General features: G+C 36.5%; 1 protein-coding gene across 1 annotated transcript; it reads right to left on the bottom strand.

The window, feature by feature from the left end:
• Positions 1-1,760: 1,760 nt before the first annotated feature.
• On the bottom strand, positions 1,761-9,778 carry LOC127950751 (cysteine-rich secretory protein LCCL domain-containing 1-like). Its single transcript, XM_052548003.1, has 15 exons — positions 9,584-9,778; positions 8,865-9,171; positions 6,149-6,267; positions 5,914-6,046; positions 5,696-5,811; positions 5,498-5,598; positions 5,144-5,311; positions 4,898-4,958; positions 4,739-4,805; positions 4,450-4,580; positions 4,326-4,369; positions 4,179-4,251; positions 4,004-4,073; positions 2,826-2,959; positions 1,761-2,466 (listed from the first exon to the last, which is right to left on the bottom strand). The coding sequence occupies exons 2-15, from the start codon at positions 9,120-9,122 to the stop codon at positions 2,415-2,417; spliced, it is 1,527 nt and encodes a 508-aa protein (XP_052403963.1). The 5' UTR covers positions 9,123-9,171; positions 9,584-9,778; the 3' UTR covers positions 1,761-2,414.
• Between the last annotated feature and the right edge of the window lie 427 nt (positions 9,779-10,205).

The raw sequence follows: 10,205 nt of genomic DNA, 5'->3' as shown, positions 1-10,205 counted from the left end.
TGCTATCAGCCATCATGACTTTATTCTACCATCAGTGGTCTTCAATCACAGGGGGTTTCTTGCTGTTCATATGACACTACGGTGTCCCAGTAGTGCACAATACAACAAAATCTTCACAACACATTGGAAATCAGCCTCATCACAGTGAAATTTGCAAAACACAACAGAAACAACTAAATGAAATTAACACAAAATTAATGGAAACAAGCCACTATTCAACGAAAACAAGCCACAACATAACGAAACAAGCCACAACACAACAGAAATAAGCCTCAACACAATGAAATTAGCACAATACAATGGAAACAAGCCACAAAACAACAAAATTAATGGAAACAAGCCACAACACAACAAAATTAATGGAAACAAACCACAATACAACAAAAACAAGCCACAACGCAACAAAATTAGCACAACACAACAGAAACAAGCCCCAACACAACGAAATTAGCACAACACAATGCAAACAAGCCGCAACAACATAACATAAATAAGGCTTAACACATTGAAATTAACACAACACAACAGAAATAAGACACAATATAGTGAAATTAGTCCTATGTGTTGTGTTGTAGTGATTTCATTGTTGTGCACTACTGGACTAATCGAGACTTCCATAAGGCAACTTGCTCCATATAAAAAAATAAATACAATGAAAATCAAAAACATTTTACATTTATGTCAGGATACTTTCATGTCTGAAACCTTATTATCATGTCAATGTAGAATTTTTCACAACATAAAATGTACATACTGTATTTCTTCAAAACATAAAATTATATGAAAAAGTTTGGGGTTATGAGATTATTTTATGTTTTTGGAAGAAGTCTCTTATGCTCAACAATGCTGCATTTATTAAAACAGTAAAATTCTAAAATATCATTGCAATTATTGCCTGTAAAAAAAAAAAAAAAAAAAAAAAATGATGATACAATTTTTCAGGATTCTTTGCTGAATAGAAATCTCAGAAGAACAGAATTCTTTTGAAATATAAATCTCTTTTTAACATAAATGTATTTGCTGTTACTTTTGATCAGTTTAATGTTTTCTTGCTGAATAAAAGTATTATTATTATTGCTATTATTTTGTCTATCTAAAGACAATATCTTACTGACAGTAGTGTGACAAAAGTACTATTCATTTCTTCACGAGTAAAACTTTCTAATAAGCGAAAATATATTGAATGCACATTTAGGTTTTTTAAAAACTCTGCATTTGATGGCTACATGAACAAGGCAGAAATATTCTTGTGATTTTGTGATAAACTGCAAGGAGTTGTAAGCCTGGAGGCAATGATCTTGAGAGAGAGAGAGGGCAGACAGGAAATGAAAGAGGTCAAGGTGAGTGACAGAGAGCTTACTACTACCACTCAACCACATCTGTGCCTAACATGGAGGAAATGCACTCCAGGAAGTCAGATTGAAATCATCACACACACCAGCATACACACAATGTCCTTCTTTGTCTGTGGTGCCTGTGCAGCGCCAGCAGAAGTTGAGTGTTTTCACATGAGGCACGTTTGGCTTTCATTCTTCAAGGTGCAGAGGCTCCGTCTGCGCCTTCCAGAGTCTCAGATTTGAAATAACCTCACAGCTGTGTTTAGCCAACAATCACAGAAATTCAAATACATAATACATCAAAACTGGACATTGTGTGATGGAACCACATGAAATATTTCAATATAGTGCACTAAGATACACTCAAGATGTTAATAGTCACAGTCATGACAGGATGGTATAGTAATATTTATAACAGAGGAATTATGAGTCTAAATATCTTTATTTTAGATAGCATTCAAATAAATAACACAGAAATGTGTCTCCTTTTGTGGTACATTTGTTTTAATTCTTCTAAAGCAATAATGATTTCCTGGCCTGCCAGGTTGTTACAGTATCAAATTCTGAACATATGCAGCATAATATACTGTAAAGCGCAATACACCAATAAGCAGCTTCTGAACACCGATATAAAAATATGTTTACAAAAATATAAACTGCAATACAAGGCCTTTTCTACACATTCCACATGTTCAGACATCAACACTTTTGTGTTTGCATGCACAGTTACCTATTTTGTTATTTTAAGGAATGCTTAATATCTTTATGTGCTTAGCAAATATATACGTTTTATAAAAACACAAGAATGAATGTAATGGATAAAATTGACTATATTTACAACACATATGTACATGACATTTACACGCAGAGAAAAAAATAATCATGGAGACTTTGTTTTCTCAGGGCCAGATGGTGTCAAAGTCGATGTCTTTTTTTTTTTCCTGTTGAGGAGATTTTTCGTGACAGCACTGGCCTAAAATCCAGCACAGCAAGACCAGCAAACCAAATGCGTGGTAATTACTGGCTGTTATGTTACCAAGAGCTCTATTTCCTTGCATCTGTCCTTGGACGATGGTTTCAAATGACCGCGAACACTCTGAACGCCTTGCCTCCTGAGGGATTCTGTAGGCTAAATGGAAGAATAATGGCCAAAATTAATCCAAAACCAGCAGGACAGAAACCTATATGATTTAATGCTAGTATGATTCATTAATCACCCTTCAGATACTCAAGATACCCTCAAAATGCTATTTAATGAAGCAAAACAAAACCAGACTGTGTAGGTGGTCTGGTTTTATTTTGCAGATGAGAAACAGTTTATACGATTACCGTTCAGCCACCCACTAAATAAAATGATTACGTTATCCAACCAAGCTCATATAGAGGGATATTAGATACAGTTAGTCTGAAGACCAGCTGAAGCCAAGAAGGAAAGATCAGCTCTACAGCAGTAGTAGCTCAAAAGCTGACTCAACACACTCACAGTACCTCTCTGAGGTGATCCCATTCTGGTAGGAGCCCTTGTACTGCTTCCTCTTGTCCACAGGCATTACGTCCAGATAACCTCCTGAGTCACTTCGAATCACCCCTGCGTGGATAGCTGCCCTGCATATACTGGAATTCTGCTCAGTGGGACAGAATAAGGAAAAATGGCTCATCTTGTACTGCACTGGTAACAGAACAGTGACTTTTTCTAATAACTGCAATAGAGCGACCCAGAGGAATATATTATAGTCCTTTAATAGCTCAGGAGACTTATGTGATTAATCAGTTATGTTTAAATATCATCTTCATTTCTGATAATTCTCCTAAAGTCCATTAGTGGAACAAAAATATTTTTTTTGGTATATTATAAGTATATAGATATAAAAAATGTGGATAGTTTAAGCTAAATTAAGAAAACGTAAGGTTAGAGACATGTGAAACTACTATGGTCTGTTTCTCAGAAGAAGAATCTGAGAAGCAGAAAACTTTGGAAAAGTTGCTCTCCATTTCATCTCATTATAGGCTAGGAGAAACAACTGAGGTACAGTATTCAGGAGATCTCTTATAATATTTCATGTGGGAATCAGTAATATTTGGAAGCACTGGCTTCATAACATTTTTAGCATTTTTTTATTTGAACCTATATTACAGTAACTTGACCGTCATGTTTTTTGAACCATGTGTGAAATGATGGTCAAATGGTTAATCTAACACTTTTACATGTAAAAAAAAACAATGCAATATAAAGAAAAAGAAGTATTCTGTGTGAACAGCCTCTTAAAGGGATAGTTCGCCAAAAAAAGAAAATTACCCGATGAAATACTCACCCTCAAGCCATCCTAGCTGTATATGCCTTTCTGTTTAAAGGCTTAAAAAATACCCATTAAATATGGATATTTTTCTTATACAAATGCATTGATTCGCTATTAACCCTGTGTGGGGCGCTTTTTATGATGGATGAATGCATTTTATTGGACTTCTACTGGAATATTGAATCTCAACAGCCATTCGTGGCAAGCTTGGAACAGCCAGTACATTTTGAAATAAAACTCTTATTGTATTCGTCTGAAAGAAGAAAGTCATATACATATAATATACAGATAATGGCTTGAGGGGGAATAAATCATGGGCTAATTTAAAATCTTGTGTAAACTGTCCCTTTAAATGGCATGAAGACTTACATCTGAATAATAGCGGGTTCCGATTACTCGGGCATAACTGTCGTGCAAACAATTACGAGGACAATACAACCTGAAGAAAAACAAATCTTGTTAACTGTCGTGCTATTAATGACAATTTCACTGGATAGTATTTTGTGTAATCCATTAAGTTATTTTTGTTAAAAAGTAAGTTTACCTGGGACAGTGCCGGACAGGTTTCTTGAAAGGGCAGAATTGTGCCACCGTAGTTCCACAATTAACTGCTTTTACTGGAAGTAATAAAACACTTAATGAATTTATTTTCTGAAACTGAAAGTTTATCTCATTAAGAATAATCACTTACCTGGAACATTTGATACGGTGAAGGCATTGGCACTCTGATTTTTCCTGAGCAATAACATGGAAAATGTGAGAACATAGTTGAACCCACATCCAGAAGCATGCAACGTATGGGTTCTGTGACTTACGCCAGAGTCTGAACTCCATTTTTTAAGGACACTGAGAATCGTTGCCTTCTGCCCACCCTTGTGACATCCAGCCAGCCTCCATCATCATCTATTATTCCAGCATGCAAGCCGCTACCACAGATGCTGGATTGCTGGAAAAACAGCAACATTAATGAGAAAGACCCTGAACTGTCCACAATCCGTCCAAAATTAGATATAGAATTTAAATACATGTAAATGGAAAAATTTTGTAAATCTGTGCGATGCCACATTGATATAAATAAAACGCAAAGCGAATGCATTTACCTACCATGTCATAATGACCTGATCCAATGACTTTTCCATAGTTGTACAAGCAGCCTGGTGGGCATTCATACCTGATTAAAGATTTACCAGACATGAAATTATTCATAGTAGAATGACCAAATCACATCTTTGTGTAGCTGATATGCGAATCCACCCATTTTACCTGTTACAAGTAGTTCCTTTGCACTGATCACGTAATCTAGTATCACATGCTACTTGCTGAGCTGCAAAAAATAATAGTAGATATCAATATATATACACAGAAGTGCTGATTTTTTCAGAATATAAGAGAACATACAGTACGTGCAGTATCTATGCAAACATACTTTCTGATGGCACATAGTAAAGACCCTGTCCAGTTAAGTCAACCACTGAAAATTTCTCGAGTCAGCCTGTGAAGTTATCTTACACATCTGGGAAGTACTGAGGACTTCGTTCCTCTCGATGTTCTCATTGGGAGAAGGTGTTGGGGTCTCGTCTCTGTAGGGGGTGTCGTGGCTTCGAACTGGCTCGGGTTCTGGTTCAATGTAGTTATTTTCCTCTGTCTCAGGGGTGTAATGATAATGACTGCCATCATCTGAAGAGAGCACAATTTAATTACATCATTCAAATGATTCATGACCCACAGCCTTCACATGTTAGCTAAATGTTGTTTTCCTATCTAGTTTAGGGATGTCAAACATATATTAACTGTGTAATACCTCATAACAATGAATCAAATTTTGTCATCTGAATATCTGGTCCATATACTATGGTTTAGTACCTTTATAGCAGAGATTGTTTCTGCAACCGCCACCATAGCTGGGTGGGCAGGCAGAGCAAGGGGTCCCGTGCTTGTATGGTGCATGTCCCCACCAGTTACCTCTGTGAAATGGATGCCACATGACAAAAGCTAACAATAGTGCTTTATTAGAATTATAACAAATTACTGCAAATGAGAAAAAAAGCTTAACATTCTTACGGAGGAGAGTAATTGCAGACCAGGTACACAGCTTTGGCCCATATCATCCCCCATACATTCATGTTATAGCACACATTGAAAGCACAGCCAATTTTGTTGGTTGTGGCCCAAACCAGCTGTGAAAAAATAATAATTTTGCTATTACTTTATAGCATTACCCAACTGATTGCTTGTATCATCATAAAATGTAAATTGTTCACACGTGAATGTGGTTTTACCTGTGTGTAATGTGTACAGACGGGTCCGGAGCATCTGTAGGGGCAGTGAGGGTTACACTCTTGTGGATACGGGTAGCTGAAATCTCTCACCTCATCATACCAGGCTTGGACATGAAATGTCGGAGGTCTGTCTCTAAAGACAATCATTTTTAAAGCAAACAGTTAGTGCACTGTATAAGTGAGATGCAATTGGTATTTGATGTGATATTGTTTTTATCCATTTGTAATACAGCACCTGCCCCAGTGAACGCCCAGGTTTTGGCCAATCCGGGTCAGTAGGTGAGACGGTCCATGTTCCCACAGACAAGTGTGTGCCCAGTGCTCAGCGCTCCTCTCCAGTTCAGTGTCCCACACCTGTCACAGCGAAGAGCCACAAGCTATATTCACACAGCAGCAGAATATGGCTATCAGTCCTGTATTTGAGTGCATAATAAAGTTGAGTTCACACACAATTTGGCTATTTACAAGAGTGACAACCACCTTCTAATCAAACCTGACATTTTTCAAAAGTATTTGCCCATGAAACTAATTGTACTGGACAATGTCATACCTGTGCATGTCTTGTGCATAAAAGATCCAGAATAGTTTATGAAACTTTTGTCATCATCTACTCACCCTCTAAACCTGTACAACTAGCTTTCTTTCAATTGAACATAAAATAAATGTTGTCCATGCAATGGAAGTCATTGGTTACCAAAACTGTTTTGTTATCAATATTCTTCAAAATATCTTATTTTGTGTTCAGCAGAAAAATTTGAGTAATACCAGTTTGGACATGAGGGGTGAGTACATTTCAGAATTTCCAGCTGAGTGAACCATCCATTTACAACATAAAAGTGAATATTTTAAATGGCAAACACGCATCAGAAAAATGTTCTGATAACTTTTTTTGGCAAATTGTTGAACCTGGTTCTGCCAACAGTATGTACGACAATGCATGGTTGTTTAGTTCTGTAGTAGATTGATACAAATCTACAAGTGGGCCAGTTAGAGTTAAAAACCATAAAGAAATTCTGTTTCACTAACCTGGGACAAAACAAAGCCATATTAAAACTGCCATTAAGGTAAACTCTACTGGTTTAAAGTGATTTGTATGAAAAAAATAAGCGGTGTACTGTTCAGCACAGTGTTCTGATTATTTCAAAACAGAGCTGCTTAATTTAAAATTACATATGTGTAGTTTGCTGCCCTGTGCTAATCTGTTCCATATGTGCAGAGCTGGTATATTCCATTCCATCAGTCCTCAACAAATACTATTCCTCAACCACCTTTTATCCTGCACAATAAATCACTTGTAAAATAGAAGAATCTTACTGTTTACAATGATGTTAATGCAAGCTGTATTAAATATGTTATGTCGTCAACATGTTTTTGAAATGTTTATCATAAATGTGAAATTAAAATTGGTCTTTCAGGTGCATAAAATTGTAGCAATCTTTCTGCATCTGAGCAGAACATGCATAGAGATGCAAAGCCCGCTGGCATTTTTATGTGGCCTTTGAGACCCATCTTGACATTGTTTATTTGTTGCGATGCCTAATTTGCAGTTACAGCGACCATCTGGGTACATTCCAAGGCAGATATGCATCCTCTGTGACTCCCTCTACTTCCCTTTCAGAGTAATTACCCAGAGGACTGTGTGGCATGGAGGTAGCTTATGTCTCCTCCCCTACATGCGCCCCACACAAAGACACGTTCTGTTAAACTTTGCTGTGGGATACAGGGCTCTGGGATTTGACAGATTTAACACTGAATTGTTCAGAGTCCCAGAGCGCCACAGATGTTATCAACTCAAAAGTAATTGTCTAAGAAAAATGTTTTGAAACTCTTCTCTTACAGTTGATTGCAAGTGATAGTCATATGAAATGATCCATGTATCAGTGCTGAGGAATGCATCATGTATTTTAGGAATAAAGAAGAACTACTGTGTTGTACACTGGACCTAAGAGCTAAAATAAAAGGATGGTCTCAGTTGATTTAGAGCGTTATATTCTATTCTGCTTTGATGTCTGAGTCAATATTTGCCTTCATTGTTGCCAACTGCAATGCAGCGGGACGAAGCAGCTATAGATGGTTCTAAGAAGTATCAGGTCATATTTGGCCAGAAAGCATTGAAAGGTCTGGCTGAGCGCCATGTACAGTAGGTGAGCCACAGAATGTGGGAAGGAGAAGCTGTATTTTGGCCTCCCTGATGGACCTGATGAACTGTTTGTTGTAGACCACAAACTTGACTGTAGTTCAGTGTGTTCTAGTGCATTTGTGCAAAGTGCGGTTATGGTGTGGTACCCAATACCGGTTGGCAGAGCCATGTGATACATTTATAAGCCCCCTCATGACCCCACCAATGTATAAATAGCCTTTTAACTCACAGTTCAATGGGAAAGTTGTACTTTAGCATGATTTTACAGGTTTTTACATTTTAAAATATATTTACTTTCTGTGCTTCATGCACATGTAGACTTATTTCAAGCACAACATATGTTCCATGCCAGTTATCAGTCCGATATCAGAGAATTTTAAATTGATTTGAAATATCTTTCCAGATATTGCATATTTAATTTTACATTTCCGTTTTTTTTTTTTTTTTTGCATTTAGATTATCTGTGCTGCCATATAACACTTAATGAATTATACTATTAATAACATTATGAAATCTCAAAGTATCACATTTTCAAACTGTTTTTTTCTAATGCTATGATGTTTAAATCTAGCATTTAAAACAGTTGTTTTAGTCTTTTATTTTTTTATTATTTTGAAGAATAATGTACAATTTTAATATTGGTCATGAGATATAGACAATTCTTTTATTCACTGTTTGGTAGGTAAAATCAAGTCTGACCCTCGATTTTTGACTTTGTGAAGAAAATGTCAAATGTTCATGGTTGGTTTGATCATAAGTTAGGAACATGATTCAGTAGAATTGTGACTGATGTACAATCATGTGATCTTACCATGTACTCCATGTTTGAGGCAGGGGGGTACACTTGACCCCTTAGCTTATTATGTAGGTCAAGAATCAGTTGCATATCGCTCTGTGAAATTGCTCTTTTACCCCTTGACTTGGATTCCCACCATGCCTCATCCTTATCCATGTATTTTTCCAGGATGGCTTCTAAGTGGGTGGCATTGGGAATCACCATGGAAACCACAGATTGGACAGTCACAAGCAGCACAAACCCACTAAATAAATCTTCATGTCCACACTTCATGTTTCCACAGCTGTCAGTTACAAAATCCAAAGTGGTATCTGTCCTCTGCCTGTAAAATCAAAATCATTTTTATCAGACTGAAATAATTTTAAGGCAAACAAATGTATACTTATATACATTTTTTACAGAATTTCCCATAACGTGATGTAATGATGATTTGTTTGTATTTCCATTAAATGCCTGTCCGAAAAGTGCAGTTTCAGCATTTTTACAACTGCGCTGATTGTTTCTCACATACTTGTCAAAGACTTTTGCCACACACATGCAATATTTCATACGATCGTGTCCTGAAGTAAATCTGACCACACAAGTCTTTGAAGTCTTTAGCATCTTTAGTTACATGCGTAACTCTACTGCTACCTTCAAATAAATTAATATTATCTTTACTAGACGTGCCGTTCTAGCACCTGTAGTACTTTCAATTCATATTTATAACGAAAGCATTTTAAGCAGCACTTTACCTTTTGCCGTTCCGCGCGTGGATGTTTATCTCAGGTGTTGATTCGCTGAAATAATTAATATTCGATGCTTTTTTTGTATTTCAAATACACGTGTCCAGCTGTTTTGATCTTCTTGATGTTTCTTTCATGAATGAGTCATCATGAGTCATTGCTCGGCAAAACAATATAACGTTACTTTCAAATGTTTCAATTTGTGAGGCTGCTTTTCTCATTTATAGTGAACTTCTAAGCCACGCCCACAAGCACATCGACACACCCACAGCACAGAAGCATATATACCGATGAAAATATACGCATAAATACTGTTGCTTCTTCTCTGCATGTCTAGTCAAAGTCAACGAAGATTTGTGCTATTTTTATTTGTGTTCGTGTGGTAGGTAGACCTCCTACGAAGATGGCAGAATCTTACATTTTTGACCTTGTTGGGGCATTTTTTATCCCCATGAGTAAATCTTTACTGTAACTCTGTAACTCTTTTAACTTTTTTTTTTTTTAATCTAAAAATCCAGGTTTTCTGTGAAAGTTAGGTTTACAGGATAGAATTTTACTGTATAGTTTGTAAAACTATCTATCTATCTATCTATCTATCTATCTATCTATCTATCTATCTATCTATCTATCT

This window comes from Carassius gibelio, chromosome B2, assembly GCF_023724105.1.
Source record: "Carassius gibelio isolate Cgi1373 ecotype wild population from Czech Republic chromosome B2, carGib1.2-hapl.c, whole genome shotgun sequence".
Taxonomy (NCBI): Eukaryota; Metazoa; Chordata; class Actinopteri; order Cypriniformes; family Cyprinidae; genus Carassius; species Carassius gibelio.
This window is presented reverse-complemented; position numbering and strand designations above follow the sequence as displayed.